Raw genomic sequence first — 20,975 nt, 5'->3', positions numbered from 1 at the left:
TATAACAGATTTGGGTGAGAGTTTTTGGGTGCCAAGATCTTTCTAGCTTTTTTTGTCTTTGACCTGTTTTGATTTTTGATAACTTCATAAACTATAATTAAAATATTAATGCATTAAAAGATTCTATTATAAAGCACCTACGTCTACCCCTTGGTCAGAAATAGGGTCTTCTCAAACAGGATCATATCAAAATGACAGTAGCACACAGAGTGAAGTCACTTGTTAGATCAGATCATTTATAACTTAGAAGGCTTACAGACATGGCAATTAATTGATAACAAAAACATTCATAAGAATCTGAACTTGATTTAAAAAATGCCATCTGAACCAAAGGTTTAGTCAGAAAACATATTGTTGACAAGTCAGAGTAATGCAAATCCTTCAACAGTTCTAAATCCTTAACCTTTTGTCCTATCAGTAGCCTAAAAAAGATGAGCTACAGGGTGTGGCTCTGAAACAGCAAACACATTTTGCAAACCCTATAGCCAATGGGGACAACATGGAGGTCTTTAGAATAGCAATTTCTATATATCTACTTGTAGAAACTAAATTAAAAAAGACAGCACAGACACATGTGCCTAGCAGTCATGTGCAGTGGGTTCAGTTCGCAATGAAGTGAGTCAGTGCATGAATTTTTTTGCAGAGAATTATTAATAGAAAACAAAATTCTGTGAGTTTTTCTAAAGAACTAAGGATAAGCTTCATCTTGTGTTTATCCTTTTACATGTTTGTGTCTCATCCTGCTTCAGAACACATCCATACACCTTTAACTACTAACAAAGAAATCTTACACAGCTTCTTGGGTCATTTTTAATGTGGGACAAATCTGATGGTGATCTATTTTTATGCATAAGATTTTACACGTGTGTTTTAGACAAGTTACAATTTTCTCACATATGATTTCACTTTTTTGATACCGTTACAGCTACTGAAACCTTGATTAATTATTAATACTAGTCCAATATTTGTCCAATAAAAGCTACAAAGTTTTAATTATTTATTAAACTTTTATTAAAGCACTACAATTAACAAAATGAAGAAAAATCATAAATAATAATAATAATAATAATAATAAAAAAAAAAGAAAAAATAATAAAATATAATAATACTATAATCAAAAGTATCAATACCATACTATCAATACCGTTATGGCTCATGTTCACGTGTTATAATTTTTCACACGACTTTTTTCATAGGACTGGTTTATTTTTAGCAATTAACTATTAAATATATTAAATATTGTTTACATACCACATATGAAAAATGAATTATGTAATTTTCATGTAAGAACAGCAGCAGCAATAATAATAATAATAATAATAATAACAGTAACAATAATAGTAACAATAATAACAGTAACAATAATAGTAATAATAATAATAATAATAATAATAATAATAATAATAATAACAGTAACAATAATAATAATATTAATAATAATAATAATATTAATAATAATAATAATAATAATAATAATAATAATAATAATAAAGCTGAAACGACACTATATTATTTGGCCTATATACAGAGAATAGTGCACATATTAGACAAGTCTCCCGAAAGGAGCACAGCTGGGTAATTTTTCTTGTTCACACAGTCTCAAATTCCCCAATCAGGCGACAGAGAAGCGGAAAATCCCCCGGGACCACAGGGCCCTTATTAGTAACGTGACAGAGGGCGGCACCGACCTGATGGTTTACAGAAAGGCGAAAAAAAGAAAGGACGCCACCCACTGGGCCACCAGATCCTCCTGCTAAACATGCCTAATAAATTACACACCTGACATATCAAGGCAAAACAGTACGTACATAAATAAATAAATAAACAAACAAACAAATAAGTTTAAATGTATTTATTTTGTATTTATTTTGTTAATTTTCTGCATATTTATATGTAAATTATACGCAAATATTAACATGAATTCTAATTAGAATTAGACCTGTTATATTTATTTTTAGAATTTGTAGTGTACATTACACAAAACTTTCAGACCTAAAATGTATTTTGAGCTAAAATATATATTTTTTTAATACATCCCATTTATGAACACGTTCCTAGAAGCACTGTTTCCGTCCAGAAGAATTTTAATTTTAATTTAAAAACTAGAAATAAAAAAATATACCTACATTTATTATTATTTATTTTTTAAATTCATATGAACTTATTATTACTTATAAACCTTTGGGCCATTGATTTACTTTGTTTTCCGGCTGTAGATGTAAAATATTCCGTCGTTCACTCAGGAGAAGAGCGTGTTGTGTGCGGCACCTGTAAATACGCACCTATGTAAACACCACACTGTCTCCTTCTGTGTACCTGCGCTTTGTATTTCCCCTTTAAAACAAACACATGCGTCTGTTTTTAATGCCAGTCCCTCAGAAACTCCGCTTAGCAGGAGACATGAAAGCTAGACAAGGACTTACAGGTTCAAGACAAGCAAATCCTGAGATGAAAAGCATGTGGAAAATGGGTGCAGTCACCAACACAAAAGATCCCTTGCTGCTAGTTAGTCACCCCCCCATTTTCCTTTAAAGCGAGCCCCCCCTGACCCCCCTCTCTCCAGCCGAGATGCATTGTGGGGAAAGTCGTTGCCATTCGACCTCTGCAGGGCCTGCGCGGACGCAGCCAGAACCCTGAAATTCATTATGCCTTTAAAACCCCTATTTATTTCCGCATAACCTACATTACTCTCGCCAGGAGGCCAAAGCGAAAAAAAAACGATCGTTTCGATGCGGGGTATTTATTTCTAAACAGCTACAAAATTAATCGAGAGCGGTGAGTAAATAGAATACGAAAAGGAAAAGAATTAGATTGTAATTTATTGAGAAAAACATGTCTGGAGAGCGAAACCGCAGGTCGCTGGCTTTCCGAGGAGGCGGTGGATTAGCCGCTACCGGCTCCAGTGGCGTCCGAGGCAGCAACGGCGACAGCTGCGAGGCCCAGGCCTGGACCGACCGACACTTCAACGGTAACAGGCCGGATCAAGACGACGACAGGGATCTGGGGGCAAGAAAAGGACCATCGCCCGGGCAAGTGGAGGGCGGGGGGTCGGTCAGCGACAGCACAGAACCGGAGGCTGAGGAGGAGGAAGACCCGGAAGGGAGCAAGCGGACGGCCGAGAGAGACGCTGTCAACAACAGCGGCTGGACCGCCTTGACGCCTGGAGAAAGGGCCGAAACCAGCTGGACCACCGGGAACGGAATGAACGGGGACGGCGGAGCCACAGGATCAGAGGACGAACGAGGCGCGGCGGTGCGCGACGGAGACGCCAGAAAGCCCTGGGTGGAGATGAGACCTCAGACGCTGCTTCAGAAACACTCGCTTTTCCAAGCCTCCTGGCTACAGGAGTTCCCGTGGCTAAAATTTTGTCAAGCAACGGGACTAATGTCTTGTTCGTGGTGTCACAACATCGCCACCAGCAACAGCGACGAGTTGGTAAAAGGCAGCCGGAATTATAAGCGCGCCCTGTTGCTGAGACATCACCTGTCCTCCGAGCACGGGCGGAACGATCCGACAAAACAGGTACAGAGAGGTGTCAGGAACTGACAGGCGATACACACTGTACGGCACTCTGTTCGCACAGAATAGCCTTTAAGAAAGATACATTTTTATGGTGTAGATAAATTGTAATGTTTATACTGACTTTTCCTCGACCAAATGATTGCGCTAACAGGTTAGCTATTTAGCTAGCGGTTGTTAGCTACGTTGCTTAGAGGAAAACTGGCTAATATGCCACTTAGCATGTAGGCTAACGATGGTCCTCCTTGCTATTTTTCAGTACTGTCTGTCTTTGCTGGTTATCGTTGTTAAACCGTGACAGTTGTTTTGTTGTTTGTTTGTTTTCTACACTCTTTTTGTGTATTAACGAATAGGTTAACGTTAAATTTGTGTTATCTTTATAAATGCACTAACTGGTCATTTAGGATTAAGTATCTGGTTGTGTGATTTTGTCTTGTGATGTTTTGACTATATGACGCTAGATAGTACAAATCCAAGGAAAAAGATTAACTGTAAGGTCTTTTTCACAAGTGTACATAACTAAAACTGTTCTAGCTGTAATGGTTTGAGCCCAGAATGTCAGCGCTTCCTTTTTCTTTCCATTTCACCAGTCTGTCCGTCCCCCACAGTGCACTTATTGCACTGTAATTATCAGCCCTTGTTTCCTTGGAACCTCAGTTGATTTCTACAGAGGTCATAATGCTAAGAGCTTGACCCAGCAGGCTTTGGGGAGCCACAGCCCAACCCATTCCCTCCCAACCCCCTCCCCTGCTGAGAAAAATGACCTCTGGCACATCTCTGTCTTCCCCTTTAGGGTTTCTAAATAAGCCTTTGTGCCAGATGAGTGTTCCAGATAACTATATTGCTTTATATCCTGGCCTGTATGTGCCCCGTATCAAGATTCCTGGGACACGCTGTGCACGGTGCACAGAATCCGACAAGCGGATTGCATTTAAATAAAATTCTCTTATGACCTTGTGACCTAGTGGTTTTCCCCCCCACTGTAAAGGGACAGGAGATCAATACTCACGCCTGTGATCATCTTCAGAGCTCACGTATGGACCTGCCGTGAGCCTTAATGCTTTGTAATGAATCTTTAATCCTTATCTCAATTAGGACAGGGTTCAAAGGACCATCTATAAGGGCATATTATGTTTACACTTGTGACTGAGATGACCATACTTTATTAATTTATTAATTATTAAAATCTTTAACAATATAGTTATTAGTATAGAGAATGTGCCTAATTTTATACGCTTCACCTTTCATTGAAGATGGCAGTAGATGGCATTGCTGGTTCTTGTGCTTGCAACTATGGCTTTTAAGAACTTTTACATTTGTCATGAAATTACATTTTTTTTTAAACAAGTTCATTTTACTTCATTATTGGTCATTAGGAGGGATTTTGTCAATTCAGCCTAGTCTAGAAAAGGTGTGTTAATTCCAAAGCAAAAATACAGGATAAATAGACAGATACATAGACAGATGTTTTTCTTGTAAAATAATATTTAAGATTTTAGTCTATCTTTAGAGTTTCCTGAGGCTATAGACTACATTTCTTTGCATGTGCAGATGTGACTCTGGAGCAGGGGCCATAACTCAGTTAACCAAATAGGGGGTATCTGGGTTGCTTCACAATTGTGTCTGGACATTGTCCTTAAAGTTGCCATCCCTGGTTAGAGTGTCTACAGAGGATACAGAGGCTCCACCCTTCTACTGTCTGCCCCATGTGAAATGTTGGCTTGTGTGTATTGGGGGAGAGAGAGAGAGAGAGGACTCTGTGGAATTCTCTATCGATGAGCTCTCCACATTGTTGGGAGGCCCAGAGCCTGGTGTTCTCCACCCACACCTTGGGTCAAGCACACTGCTACATTGTTCATGCATCTGCGAGATGGGCTGGGTGAGGGGACCAAGCACTGGCCTCAGGGCTAGGTTGGCCTAGGGTGGGGTTTACACAAGAAAAACAAAACTGCTGTCCCTGCAATCTGGGGGACAGTGTTATTCCCCTGAGTCACTCCATGTTTAGTAAGCAATTGCATTGCACAGCTAGTGGTGAATGATTAAGCTGAGGGGTTACTGTATGGTTGAACATGCTTATTTACTATCAGAGTTAAATGAGCTGTTTGACAATGTTTTGAGCAGTGCGTAAGCTAATTGAGTAGCACGTCAGCAAAGGTGATATCGCTGGTGGTTGTGACGTGTTCCGGTTCCACATCAAAACGAAAGTCTGAGGTGTGAAACCAGAACATGGAAAACCACAGTGGGTTTCATGTCACTCTGTCATTGCGTATTTACCATACTAGTTCTAGTTTACATTACAATAGTTTCAGTATTATTTGACTACTCCTGACCTGTCCATTAAGGCTTGGGTTTTTCCAGTCTTTACCCCTGTGTGGTCACTGTTTTGTAGAATTATTGTCTGCTGGGAAAAAACATCATGTCAATATCTGACTGTAACCACAGGCTCATTTGAAAAAATATTGTTGGGGCTCCTGTGAAGGCATATGTTCTCCAGCCCTGTCTTAACACGTGGCACATCTGGAGAAAGGATGAGCAGAGCTGGAGAGACTGTAAGAGAGAAATACAGAGAAGTGTGTTTGGTGCCAGTGTTTCTTTTCCTCTCAACGATGACGGACATTGTTTCTGTCTCCGTTGAGACACAGTGTCAGAGCTTCTCCCTGAAACAAACGTATGTTTGTGAGAAAGGAGGAAATAATAGAGAACAATAAGTCACCACAAGCTGACAGTCATTCCCATATATCTCCTGTTGTCTTTCACATCCCCCTTTTACTCAAACATGTGCCCATCTAGCTCTGTTGGGTTTTCCAATCTAATCCCATGTAAATTTACCAGCTCTGGCTAGATTGGTCACTTCATTATGAAGTAATTCTACACATATTGTGCTCACTCTTTTTGCAGTCCTTGTGGATGTAGGGGACATGAAGCCTCGGTGTACCACATAACATCCTTGAACAATAAGCCTGGAGGAAAGGGCTGGCATTGTTTGGAAAAATGGGGTTGCCCTCTATCTCTCCTCTCCCTGTCCACTAGCCTGGTGCTTGAGCCATGCTACCGTAATAACCTTATCCACCCAGACAAGGGCCGCAGTGTGGAGGAGGCTTGGATGGCCTCCGCCCCGAGAAATGGATTTAATCTAAATTACTCAAGCAGAAAACACAGCTGTGTGGTAGGAAGGGGGAAAATTCTGGGCCTAAGTGGTATAAATGACTCTTTGGATTAGGACATCTGCTTTGCAATCCAGAAATCTAGCACACAAGTACTCCCTATAATAGGTACCAGTCTGTTCTTCCTCTTTTTTTTTTTTTTTAACCCAAGAGGCAGAAGAGTTCTTAACCACTACTGAGTACAGGTGTAGGGAAAGGGTGGAGGCCCAAAACAAATTTCTCAGTTTAAAGAGGCTTTGCCCAGTGAGTGAAATGGTTTGCTTAGGGTGTGTCTTGTGATACAGTTTCTGTTTGAGTGGGGGGTTTCGGGAGAGATATACAGTTCCCACAGAGCTGCATTTTAAGAGCTGGTTGAACCAGTTCTATCATTGTGGTGGTGTCACCATATCCCCACCATGTTGAGTTTACACTGTGTATTAACCCTGTTTGCATTTTTTGTTGTTGTGCCTTTACTAGGAACCTGAGAGGCTAGAAGACACAGAGGGCACTGAGGTGGAGGACTACAGAAACAAGCCAAATGAGAACTCTTACTGCTACCAGCTGCTCCAGGAGCTGGACAAGCAGCGCAAGGGTGGTATCCTGTGTGATGTGAGCATTGTGGTTTGCGGTCAGGTCTTCCGCGCACACAAGAACATCTTGGTGGCAGGAAGCCGCTATTTCAAGACCCTCTACTGCTTGACCAAGAGTGAGAACCTGGACCAGACCACTGTCACACACCTAGATGTTGCTGCTGTGCAGGGATTCTCAGTTATCCTGGATTTCCTGTACTCAGGCAACTTACTGCTCACAAGCCAGAATGCCATTGAGGTAATGTCAGTGGCCAGCTACTTGCAGATGAGTGAGGTTGTGCAGTCATGCCGTGCTTTTATCAAAGATGCTCTAAACATCAGCATCAAGCAGGAAGCACCTGACTCTGTGCTTGTAGACTACAACAAGCGACGTGCTGTGCCCAAAGATGACAAGAAGCCTGGCAATTTCTGGGCCACCAGCATTCTCTCCAAGCTGTCTATTAAGGCCAGTGGTCAGGTGAAAGAGGAGCCGAGTGATGCAACTGTGCCAACGCTGGGTACCTCAGCCTGGGGCGGTGAACACACTGTGGAGTCTGGGGAGATGCAGACACAAGGATCAGCACCTGTGTTTGTCTGGAACGAGTTGCCCACGGGTGCAGGGGCTGCCATGAAGAGTGAGGAGCGCCATGAGCCAGGCAGTGGCAGGCGGAAAAAACAGATTGCCAGGCGCTTTGTCTACAACATCCCACCTGAGCCAGAAGAAGGCTTTGATGAGGGCATGTTCATTCAGCCGTCAGCATCCTACAGTAGAGATGACTACTCTTATCTCTCAGAGAAAACAGGTAAAACCACTTTAAATTTCAACTTTAGATGTGTACAGAAAACCACATTTATTGTTTTCCCTCATTATCCATAAATCTGGCATGAATAAATGACACCCCTACATTTAATCATGTCCAGTTGGTGACCACATCAGAGTACATTGCAATAAAAGTTCAACTCTGAACTTTTTTTTTTCCTCATGGTTGTAATTGTTAAGCATTGGCACACGTTACTGCACGTTGTCCTTCAAAGTGCTATTCTCATTGAAATGAATGGCGACAGGTGTGTTTTTAACAGGTATCAAAAAGTCCATGTGATCACTGCCTGAGGCTCAGGAGCTTATTTGAATAAGGTGGCAGCTTTGTTTTGAGTTATGACTATGCTAAGCAGTTGTTACTCTTCAGGGTGTAATGTTTTCTGTTGTCATTGACTCTTCTCACAAACCAAAAACTGAATCTCCCTTTTCAGAATTTTTTACTATTACTAATGACAACAGCCAGGAAAAACAATGCTATAAGTCAGACTGCATACAAGAGCCCTACTGGTTCCAGGTCAGGAATAGTTATTTAGTTTCACTATATTATTTAGCATTCTTATTGCTAAAGTTGCACTTACATTTGAATGGCTACTGATAAAAATAAAAGAGAAAGCGAGGCCAATTTTTATTTTTTTATTATATATATATAAAATGAAAAAATAACAAATAGAAATTGGCCTCACTTTCTCTATATATATCACTCTGACATTGAAACTGGATGAAAGCCATGATTTGAGTCCATATGGGTTGACTTTTTTTTTTTTTTTTTTTTAATATAAATAGGAAGTAAGCATGGGAGTATGTAGAAGGGCTTGAATGATTTCAACCACAGCTAATAGTGTTTGAGAGGAGCTGTATCTCCTGTCGATTCTAACCAGACTAAAAGTATCTTAGTGATCCGGTTAAATAAGAAGCCTTTAAAGCCATCTTTATATAGTGTGTGTTTACCAATTTGCCCATCGCACCTTTGTCATCTTCAGTATCCTAGAGTATAGACATCCAGTCAACACAGATAATATACTCTTTGTATATCTTTGTGTGTGTGTCTGTGTGGTCTTGGTTTATCTGGTGGCCAGTAATTGTTATTGAAAATAAATTTTTAAGCTTGTCAGAAAACTCGTCATAAGTCAATGCCACTATATGTAACACTATATATAAGTACACTATATGTATTTAAAAACATTTTATATATTTTCTTTCTTGCTGTATAAAGTAGATCAACTATTATCTACTATTACTATTACCAGTAATGCAAGAACATTCATATCACCATCAAAATTCTCTTCCTCTGTGACTCTAGCATCACACTAACAAGGGCAGGATCAGAATGCTAGACTTTATATCCAGCTTTAATAGTTAATGCTAGTTGGCTAAAGCTAACTCAGATAGGCTATGATGTTACCATAAACAGGAGATCATTTCCTGGAAGTAGATCGTCTGTTCGAGTTTGACTTGATTTATTGTATTTTCTAAAAAGGAAGAATTGTTTTCTCCTGTGATTGATTAACTTGCATGAAAGAGCATTTTGGTCTTAATCTTTAATGATATGACCGGCAGAGGTTGAGGTTGGCTGTCAGATGACCGTGAAATGAAATAAAACTGGAAAGGAACAACCCCAAGAAATAAAATGTGCGTGTGTATTGTATGCTATAAGATAACCGTGAAGTATAGATAAAATATTCATTTCTAATTTAAACAATGTGAACATTTTTATACTCTGAAATCTTGCTTGAACAGTTTATAGCCAATACTTTTGCAACCATCAGGGTTTTGGGGCGGGTGGCCAGAAAACTGTGCAGTTTGCCTTGGAGTATTTGAGAGTCACATTAATTTTATTATGACACCATTTACAATTGTGAGTTCTGCAAAATAGCTGTTTTGACATTGAAATAGTTCAATGTTACTCACTCTATGGATTAGTAATATCTGTCAGGGTTGCAGGCATTTTCCTGTTAATGGGGGCATCTCCAATATTGCCCAAGCACATTCTTAGACACACCCTCATAGTTATGCCCTGACCTTTGTCTATGGCATGCTGCCAGTCATGATCTTACATCAAGATTGCTTTTCTACTTTCAGTATAGCCGGGCGTATAGTATGCACGGGCATGAGCCATCTTTCTTTTTAATTAGAGGTCGAGCCGGTGAGTCTGTGTCTTTATTAAGCTAGCTGCCTCTGCCTTCCTGTTATCACACAAACCTGTGTAATCTTCAGCCAGAGAAGCTGTCAAGCCTTTGGCTCTATTTGGTGTACCAAGGTGTGAAATGATATTATATATTAAAGTAGTATGGTTTGAAAGTAAAACTGAGATGCTTAAATGCTCTTAAATGCATTTAGGTCCTATTCCTCATTAAAGGAATGTCTGGCATCCATGACTTGATCTCTGTGCACATGTTGACACTTTCGAGACTCAAAGCTTTTTACTTTATGCAATTAGTTACTTAAAGGAATTCTCCAGTGTTTTTAACCTTATCTCTACCCACCACATCTCTAGATCTTAACGATTACCAGAGTCAATAACTCTTGACACCTTTTACTTTGAATAGAATGGAAAAACAGTTTAGATGATGTAAATGAAGGCCTTTGAATGATCTGGTTTTATATATAATTTACTTTATTTATTAGTTACTATATATTATTTTAGGGTCTTCGTTTGGTATGGTGGATATGCCACAATAATCAAAGACTAATAATAAGCAGATTTTAATGTCAAATAATAATAAAATGTGTTAAATAATTTATAATAAATAATTTTTGTAACAATAATAGATTTTTTTTTTTTTTGCTCTGTAAGATGACGAGATGTTATCTTATTAACCACAAAGGAGATAGTGAAATGGAGCCACTGGCAATTACATGAACTAACTTGTCTACCAGACATTCCACAACAAGTAACTATAAATGTCAATATAAACAGTTACACAAGAGAAAAAGAAAATGTAATCATGTGAAAATAGCTGGGATATAAGTGGAATAATACGCTAGTGCTGTTATGGGTTTAGTAACAGTATCTGTGCTTTCCATCAGGCCATATCTCACCACCCCTTTATTGATTTTTTTCCTATAACAGCACACCCTGTTTTCTTCCTTACTTAAAGACTGTTTACAAATTCTTTTGACTGAAGAATTCATAAGTTGCAGCTACTCAGACTTCTGTTCTGCGTAAACATGTTTTCCATTATCTTTAGTCATATAACAAGCCTTCATAAAACAATTGTCCATGGTAATTGCCAATAGATTAATAAAGAGAGAGTTCAGTTTTTCAATCCTATTTCATTCATTTTAATAGAAATGAGCTTGTTGTTTTCTGTGTAAGCAGCACTGCCATTTCTTAGTGTTAAGGTTCTGGTTTCACAGTGAACAGTGCAGAATTCATTGTCGTAAATACTTGAAATCTGTTCAAAAAGGGCTGATGTTGAGTTGTTTGCTGCTGCTGGTTGGCTACCCATGCGCACACACACCCCCCACACACTCTCTCCCCCCGCAGTCCTCCGAGGTGCAAAGCTGCCAGAGGTCAGCCCGCCCTAATCCTCCCTAATGCAGAGCGCCTGTTGCTGCCTTTACAAATATTGACCCAGGCAGCACAGGTCCTTACAGTGGGATCTAATGGCTTACCTACCCAACCCCCTGAACGCACTGAGAAAACTGATCCACTGCGCTTCTGGCAAACATTTACCCGTTATACCTATACATTATACGCCCACATGCCAAAGACACACAGTCTGGAACTCATGCATGTTCTTCAAGAGGTGGCCAAGTATTTATGACGCATGAAATGCATTTAATAATGAGTGCAGGCAGACACAGTACCGGTAAGTGCATTTATCCTCAAGGGCTTTGGGGTAGCGTACAGATGGAGCAATTACTGGGTGGAGACCACTCAGTCTGTTCTATCCCTCTCCCACCAAAGAGCTGGCTCTCCAACGTGACCAGCAAAGAGTGTCGGGGTGAAGCGATAACAGCTTATAATGCTCTTTGAGTTGTTTCCTTTCTCATACTGTAGCAGTGGTGTATAATTTTAGAATCTTGTTTGATGATTAACTATGTCAAGTCATGCTTTAATGGCAAAGTCTGAACTTAGGTGTGTATCTGACTAACTTCTAGGTGCAGGTTGAACTTTAATTTTAATACTGGATAATAGTAAAGGGAAGAGGGAGTGCTGTAGTGTCCTTCAGCTCTTTTACAGTCCGCCCACACTGTGGTGCTTGGGGTCCATTTGAAATTCCCAGGTGATCTGGCTCTCGTCAGCCCCTTGGCAACTGCTTAACGACTCTCTTGTTTGGGCCATTTTGGGTCAAACAAAGCTGGACTTCCCCATTCCCCCTGTCCCATTAAAGAGACTTGTGCTCTGTTTAACCATAGCTTAAGACAAGCACCCCAATAGAGGCTCCATGCTCTATAACGGAGCTCCTATTTTTTTTATAGTAAACGTGTTTGTTGACTATTTGAAAGCCAGTGGAAAGAAGTGTAGCTTACTCTTTACTCATTTTCCCCCTTCATCTGAAAAAAATTGCATTATCGTAATGGTTTTAGGTTCAAGTATGAAATTACCATGGCAACTGATGACTAGGTTGTTCAGCACACACTAGAATTAACAGAGAGGGGAAACAGTCTCTTCTAATCACCCATGAACATGTTCTCTAGACACAAAATGAACCTGACCCTCTCTCATCTCCTCATAGAGCAAATATAATTGTTGGGCTTGTTCGTGTATGCTGTAGGAACGAAAAAAAAGCAGCTCGCTGATGATCCGTGTGTATTTCCACCCTAGGTGAAACGTCCGACACCGCTCTGAATAAGCTCAAGTGTCCCCACTGTAACTACATAGCCAAGCACCGAAGAACACTAAAGCGACATCTGATCATCCACTCGGGCGTGCGATCCTTCAGCTGCGACATCTGCGGCAAGCTCTTCACCCGCCGAGAGCACGTCAAGAGACATTCCCTGGTGAGACAAATACTCATTTTAACTTATGCTATGTGTTCGATATTCTTCTCACTCTGACCCACCCTCATGCTCATATTCTCCTCCACCAGTGTGATCTGCCTATCGCTTTATCTAAACTCCTTTACCGACTCCATTCATTTGGAACTTTACATACTTTTTCAGCTTATTCATTTACTTGTGAAATTAGTAACATTTTCTTTAGAATTAGTGTCTAAAAGAAATGACGCAAGCTTATTCACTTTCAAAGATTCCTTCAAACTTAGCATAGCTAAGTAGTTGTAAATAACGTAGTTATTTATTTTAAATAATGAAATGCAATAAGACTAATGTGCAAGTTATTGAACATTAAAAAAAAAACATTTAAAATAATTGATTAAATTTTCATTGTTTTAGGAAATGTAATTGCACTTCCCTCAACATTATTTGTACATCTGAGAAATGGTGATGTTAAATATTTGCAAATATTTGCAAAAGTCCCAACAAGTATCATCAGTTTTTAGATGATACTTTAGTTGATTCCCTCGCTTTTATATCACTGATGCCGTGACCTTTTCCCCGGCCACAGATCTCTTCCCAGCACGTTACTGCTTTTCTCATAATCCGTGCGTCAGTTGCATTTCATACTGTTGTTTGCCTCAGCACAGTTTCCGACTCACATTCTGTCCCTGTGTTCTCTGGCTTACGCCACACATTTCGGGGTGATTTTCTTTTGAGGTGGTCAAACAGGTTCGTCATGTTTCCTTGCCTTTGCATATTTTGCAAACAGCTGCTGTTTGTGCCGTGTCCATTGTGTAAAACCCAAACCAGTTCTGTATAACTGCTGAAAAAAATTCATCTGTTGCCAAACAAAAAGGGAGCAACGTTAAAGAACTGCCTGTTATCGGTTATTACTGGTTCGTTTGTGTCCGTAAGGGAAAACAGGAGCTCGACTAGCGATTAGTTTCCCTTTTTGATCATTTTCAGTGCAGCAAAATGTATTTAGTACCACAAGCTCTCACTATGAAAATCTTGTGATCTCACTGTTTGCTGCATCACAGAATGATAATGAGGAAATACTTTGTGCGTCTAAAGTTAAAGTCATCTTGGGTGAGAAGTTTACACTCTAATCATGTTACCAGTTACACAAGGTTTAGACAAAATGGCTTCACAAATGTGTGGAAGATGAACGAAACTGCTCTTGTGTTTTGAAAATACGTTTGGATTCTGTGTCATGTAATGCAAACAAACTTTTAATAAAAAAAATTAAGTAAATCTAATCCTAACATCTTATTACCTGGCAAACCAAACTTTTTGGCATGGTGAATGGTTAATATCTGGTGAAGATGGCAGCAGCTAACGTCAGCCAAGAGAATGCAGGAGGATCGAATAAGTTAAAACATTTAAAATAAGACTTTGTTTAAGATCATGAAACAGATCACAGAGAGGTAAGAGTCTATGTTGTTGGGTGGTTTCTAGTTTTTTTTTTAAGCTTCTGGACCTGCAATGTTATACAGAAGCTTCTGTGCCATGTATATCCCTGATAATTCTTAAGAATTTTGTATTCATGTAACACATCTATTCACAGGTGCTTTACAAAGAACATATTTTCTACCTGAACAGTTTTTAATTGTATTATTTAGATGTCCAAATCTTTCTAATAAACTAGCCAATTGTTAGGAGAATTCTCTCAGTGAGCCATTAAACTCATGTCTGATGCTTTGTTCCTCTTCTTCTTGAAAGTTCTCCTCTTGTTCTTGTTTGGTGTTCCTTCTAAAAGAGAACAGAATCACCAAAAATGTGAGACAACAAAATAGAAGTGCATAAGGTAAATGAAGGGTTTTCAGTATGAAGTGTTTGTGCTTTTACACTGTGACTCGCGTGTAGTTTGTAGGGTTGTTCTCGGCCGTGGTACTACAGCGGCTATTGGTCTTGGGATGCATTTGGCTGTGTTCCAGATGTCTTGGCTTCAAATGGCCTAGCTTGGACATTTCAGAAAACTTGTCGTCCGAAATAATTACAATGTCGTTGTCTAGGATTTTCAGTAAAACATGATTAATGCCACCAACCGTATCTCTGTCCTGTAACGTGTGTCTGTTCTCTCGTAGGTGCACAAGAAAGATAAGAAGTACAAGTGCATGGTGTGTAAGAAGATCTTCATGCTGGCAGCGAGTGTGGGGATCCGTCATGGCTCTCGCCGATACGGTGTGTGTGTGGACTGTGCTGACTCGCACCAGGCCACACAAGAAGGGCTGGAGGCCATGCAGGAGCTGGAGTTCAGCCGTGATGAAGACTTCGAGGAGAATGCCGAGGGAGAGGAGGACATGGGGGAGGAGGCAGATGCAGAGGAGCCCAACGACAACGACCAATCCAACTACGAGGGTGACACAGGTGCCATCCCTGAGGAGGACTAATGTCAATGTAACTTCAAAAACAAACAAAAAAAAAGCTGGGAAACAATCAACAACTCCAAAGTGCTATCAAACCTCACGGTTGCACAGTAGTGTGTATGTCTAAAAGAAAAAAGCGTTTGGTAGATAGGGACTTGAAGATGTAACAATTATGCGTGTGACAGAGTCTAGGCCTGCTGCCTGTTAGAGAAAGAGATAATGATGATATATAAAAATCAGGTTTTTCAGTGATGTATTTTTTTCTTCTTCTTCTTTACTAGGGTCTGATGGTGTACAGTGTTTTAAGTTACGATAGGCCAATCATCCTAAAGATATTTAATTTATGAAGAAAGTTAATATGGTCTTATTAAAATGCTATAACTTGTTTTGTTTTTTTCGTGTCTGACGAGAGAGGTTCCGTTTTAGGCTGCGCTTCCTGGCAAGTCTGAATTTCCGCGACTTACGACTGTCCTGACTTTAATGACCGCATTGGAGATGTTGCCTGCAGGAAGATTTTATTTCCTTTAACTTGTGTAGATATGTTTAGTTACCATAAAAGGTCTACGAGCTATATTTCCTTTCTTTTTTCCTGCACAAATCTTGGAACCAAAAAAATCTGTTTTGAGACTCTAATAGACCACAGCCATATTTATGATTAAGTTATATTGGGGCTGTGCCATTGTGCCAAGCAGAACGCACACCGAGATTTGGCAGGAGGCGAACTACTGAAAATGCTGAGAGTAAACATAAAGCAGAGAAAAATTTAAAAAAAAAAAAAAAAAAAAAGTATAATGGGAATATATTATTGCTAGCTTTATATGAATCACAGCATCACCGTAACACTTTATAGAGCATTTTGACATTCACTTAAAGCTTGAATTTTGCCAAATGACGGAAACGTTTGGTGCTGTAATGCTTGTTTTTGAAATACTGGACCTAAAAGCTGTATATGATATTAATAATCGTAAAGCCTACTCAACTCAGATATTTTAATCAGCTCTGTATGTAACACTGTTGTGCTAAAGAGCCGATCAGGTATGCTTTGCCATTGTTTGTTTTTTTTTTTTTTTGTTTTTTTTTTTTCATTTGTTTTTTTTTAATGTAATGCACATGCACACACATACATACCATTTTTTTTATTTTATTAAGTTTTATTTTTTAACCTAATCTACCGGCAGTACAATAACAATGACCCAAAGTTTTGGACCTTCCTGATTTGGTGTGGTGAGGTACTGAGCATGCTGATAATCACTTGAATGGAGTGTGTGTGTGTGTGGTAATTGTGAAGAATGCTGATTAGTTGGAATATATATGAAGTTTGTTTTATAAAAGACTTCATTTTCGTGCAAAAACAACCCATAATATTTACAGTAATTTTATGACGTTGTATTTGTCTGCCGAGAAAGAAACACTTTGGTCATGCTAATGTAAAGTGGAGCTCTATGGTGAGTCGTAGTCATGCACTTACTACTTTACATTCTGTTTTTTATTTTATTTTTTATTTTTTTTTTATTTCCCCAAAGCCGGTCTGGATGGAAATAAAAGAAAACTTTTGTCCATGTGCAAATTTTTTTTTCTTTTTTTTTTCTTTCCTTTTTCCCCTCTTTTAACATTTCATTATTTAATATTATACATATATATATATATTGATTCCAAAATGCAATCAAGACTGTTAATTTCTATTTGTCCTACCAAAATCGTTGTTTAATTAATGTTGAATTAATGTATGAGAAAGCCAGGTAACCTGTTTTAGTGTAAATCCTTGCTTGTGTGTATGTAACTGTCAGATTTAAATGTTTTTATTCTAAAAATCATTCACTTTACCCTAGATGCATATATTGTTTTCGGTTTTTAATCCTTTCTAAGAATTTTTTTTTTTTCTCCAGCAAGCAGATTTTATAAGAAATATTTCTGATTTGAAACCTAGGAACAGCAGTTTCTGGTCATATGCAGTGGATATATTGAAGTGCTATAAAGATACAAAGTATGTCTATCTTTCCCTTTACTTCAGATGAACATGTATTTTGAAAGCTCTATAGAAGATATTCATCCTGTTTGTATTATTTACCTTCAGTCACTGTGGGAGGGATATAATATATAAATATATAACTATATAGATGAAGTATATGAAATATCTATATATAGACATATATCTAAATGGAAATTTAAGTTAATTTGAATTATTGGAAGTTGGGCTTTTGATGTCTTCTCCTCCATCCTTTCTTGGTCCTGTTCATCTGTGTGCTTGTTCACCCACACACACGTACACTGTTGCTTCTTTCACATGATGTCTGTGTTTCTGGTTAACTTAAGATGACTTCCTCCTTTACATTTTATGCTATATGTGGGTATAATCAACAAAAAAGCAGAACACTACAGATGAAGGGTTTTTCCAGCTGTATTTTTTTAAAGCCGTTTCAAAGATGTATTTTTCAACGCTCTTACAGTGGATGCAAACCGGGCCTTGGGCTCACCTCATACACAAAGCAAATCAGGTTACTCTTTTTATGTTTTTTTTTTCCTTCAAGATTTTAAGATGAATACATTCTCCTTTCTGTTTCAATTGTACTACTGTTCCTCTATAATAAATTTTAAAATAAAACTTTGATATTGCTCTAGTGCAGCTTCCTTGTCAGAAGTGAATGAATGGTGTGTTTTTTTTTTTTTCCCCTCATAACCTTTTGTTAAAATCCCCAAATGTTGGTAGGTGGTAATGCTGTCATAAGCCAATCGAAGTATTTTCAAACCCAAAGTATTTAAGAAAGATCGACTGAAGTGAACATTATCTTAATCTCTCACAGTTAAAATGACCCTTACTGTGCCCCAGCTTCTCAGTTTGCATAGGCCAATTTCTCAATCGGTCTGTTTCTGATGAACTCAAGATGAGGTAATTTTTACATTTTGAGCAATATTAGAAGAACGTCACAGATAAAGGGGGTTTTCTATGCAAATGCTGTTATGTATTGCACATTCTTCAAATTCTAATCAAATGAATATAGTAATAAAAGACGAAAATACTGTAAGTTGCCGATGCTGTAACTAATTTTGTGAAAGGCTAAAAATCATCGGAAAGTCATCTGTGTCATGGGTTCAGGTAACAAAATGTCTAAATCCTACCGTGTGGTAAAGGTTGGCTCATGAATATTCATCATATTGAGCTGGCATCACTGTTGAGGAATGAATCCAGGTGAGGACAGCGTCTGCCATTAAAATATCCATACAACTAAAACACTTTTTATTTGTGTTCTTGTACTTTATTATACTATCAATCAGTAAATGACTGTGTCAATAGGCTGGACCAAATTACTTCAAGAGACTCAAGCAAGAAACTTGTGAAAACAGTTACTGTGACTTTAACCTTTAATCAAGGTTGTTGAAAGTCCTGTCTCCTGAGATTTTTATGCACAGTAGCCTTGCATTTACACACAAGGGTGCAAAAACATCCTGTGTGCAGAAGGATGTGCAGGATGAAACATCTTGTTGATGAGAGAGATAATGACCTGACTGAGCTGAGCTGACAGGACGTTCATAGTAACACACTTATGTAACTTACAAATTGTGGTGAGCTCAACATTAGCTCTTGACTTATAATTACAGATGTTTTAACAATGTACAGCTACCACATTATTGACTGATTAGATAACGGTATGAATGATGTCTAATATTGTGTTAATATTATTATTGTATATCCTCTTCTGTCTGGTCCTTTTCAACTGAACACCACGGCAAAAGTTTAATCTGTGGTTTTTCACAAAAAGGCGAACACGAATGACGGATTTTCATTTCTAAATTAGGAACACACAAGTATGTGGAAATACAATTGCAAAATAAAGTTCACTACAAAGCCACCAAATAACTCTCTTGCTTGTTTCACACACTGACCTACAGTTTAAACACAAGAGAATAAAAACACTAGGCAAACTCTGGTAATAATTTTTATATCTCACACTAGAACAGATGATTGCTGTTGGCCGGCAGATTGCTGACCTTATATTGAGGGTACAAACCTGATTAGTCTTATATTAATCTTATCTAATCTTATCTTAATCTTAGCTTATTAACTTGCTATAATTTTTTTCTATTACACAAACTACCAATCATTTGTGCAGTCGATTTCCTTGCACCCAAAACATGGAACTGGCAGCATACAGGAGCTTTCACTTTGACTACAGGGCTTAGCTTAAATATCTTATTAATAAATAAGATATCTTATCAATATCTTATTAATAAAATGTTAAAGGTGGGGTCTCCGTTGTTTGAAACAAACACACCCCTAACCCAAATGTGTCCCACCCCTGTTTAGATAGCTCCGCCCCACATATACACCAGACAAGTATAACCCAGATTATGGCGGAACCTGCTGGGGCAGCTGAACGAGGGTATATTTTTAGCAATAAATGAACTCAATGAGTAATACTATGGTAATACAAATGTGTTTTGTAGTACTGTGTGTTGTACTGTTTTATCTCCGTTACACGTGGAAGACGTTCAGTTCTCTCCAGTGCTGGAACGCTGAGCCAATATTAACACAGGTCGTAAGCCTTTAATCGTAAGCCTTTATCGTAAGCCTTTCTTTATCGTAAGCCTTTCTTCGCTTTCTTTCTTTGTTTTTATCCGCCATGTCAATGTTAAAACCGCTTTCTGCTAATGTCACACATGCGCACTGAACACTCTCTCCATATTGACAAGACATGCCCCTTTATGCTCATTGGCTATACGTTAGTTTTGTTTTTGTTTTGTTTGGCGGCCCAATGCAGCTTTCTGAAGCATTTCTCAAACAACGGAGACCACACCTTTAACTTAATGTAGAAATGGCCATGTCATCCTACAGACATCTCAAACATGAAAGCGCACAATTATACTGATGTTTGGGATCTTAGTAACTCCAGTGATAAAGTAAGGAAATAATACTATAGTTTTTTACAATTGTCTTTTTTATTTTTCTCTTGTTTGTTTACCTGCCGATTGGCACCAACAGGCGAGTTCTCCCCATTATACACCCAGGGAGGATAAAGAGTATTTTTCTTCCTCAGAGACATGTGAAGGCAGCTTTTTGAACTGTTGCTCATGCTGCATAACATAGCAGCATAACACACTCAAAAGAAATTGATATCTAGTCTTATTTGCATACATAAGCTCACACACACACACACACACACCAATGAATGGCGAGTGTCGCTTTGCCATCTTTTCCTCCCAGAGAGAAGAACCAGTTTTACTCCCTTGACTGCTGTCCTTGTACGGTTGTGGCATCATCAGTATTGAGCAACCCACTATAAACAGAGACAACTGACACCCAGGCCTTATTCCTTATAAAACATTACATGTTAAGTGATTAGTGTTTTTTTTTTTTTTTTTTTACAAATTGTAAAGTAAAATGGAGTTGAAAAACATCCAAAATATCACGGAACTTTCTGCTACTGTGGGAGAAAATGGCATGTTCAGCTAAGGATGATGACTGGCCTATGATTTCAAATCATAATAGCCAAAATGAGGCAAACATTGAAGAGATCAACTTTGAAATCGAGCAATCCGTGTAGGCCACAATTTTACAGGCACTAGCAACTTTGTGGTATTTGCAACAAGAACTGGCTGACCGCTCTGGCATCCT

The 20,975-nt window shown here is 38.7% G+C and overlaps 1 protein-coding gene across 1 annotated transcript; it reads left to right on the top strand.

Annotated features, from left to right (window-relative positions):
• The first annotated feature begins 2,330 nt into the window (after nucleotides 1–2,330).
• On the top strand, nucleotides 2,331–17,970 carry zbtb10 (zinc finger and BTB domain containing 10). Its single transcript, XM_060896988.1, has 4 exons — nucleotides 2,331–3,522; nucleotides 7,140–8,034; nucleotides 12,823–12,998; nucleotides 15,083–17,970. Exons 1-4 carry the CDS (start codon nucleotides 2,833–2,835, stop codon nucleotides 15,386–15,388), a joined length of 2,067 nt encoding a protein of 688 aa, XP_060752971.1. The 5' UTR covers nucleotides 2,331–2,832; the 3' UTR covers nucleotides 15,389–17,970.
• The last annotated feature ends 3,005 nt before the right edge of the window (nucleotides 17,971–20,975 follow it).

This window comes from Tachysurus vachellii, chromosome 21 (genome assembly GCF_030014155.1).
Source record: "Tachysurus vachellii isolate PV-2020 chromosome 21, HZAU_Pvac_v1, whole genome shotgun sequence".
Lineage (NCBI taxonomy): Eukaryota > Metazoa > Chordata > Actinopteri > Siluriformes > Bagridae > Tachysurus > Tachysurus vachellii.
Note: the sequence above shows the minus strand (reverse complement) of the source record. Positions and strands in the feature narration are given on the sequence as shown.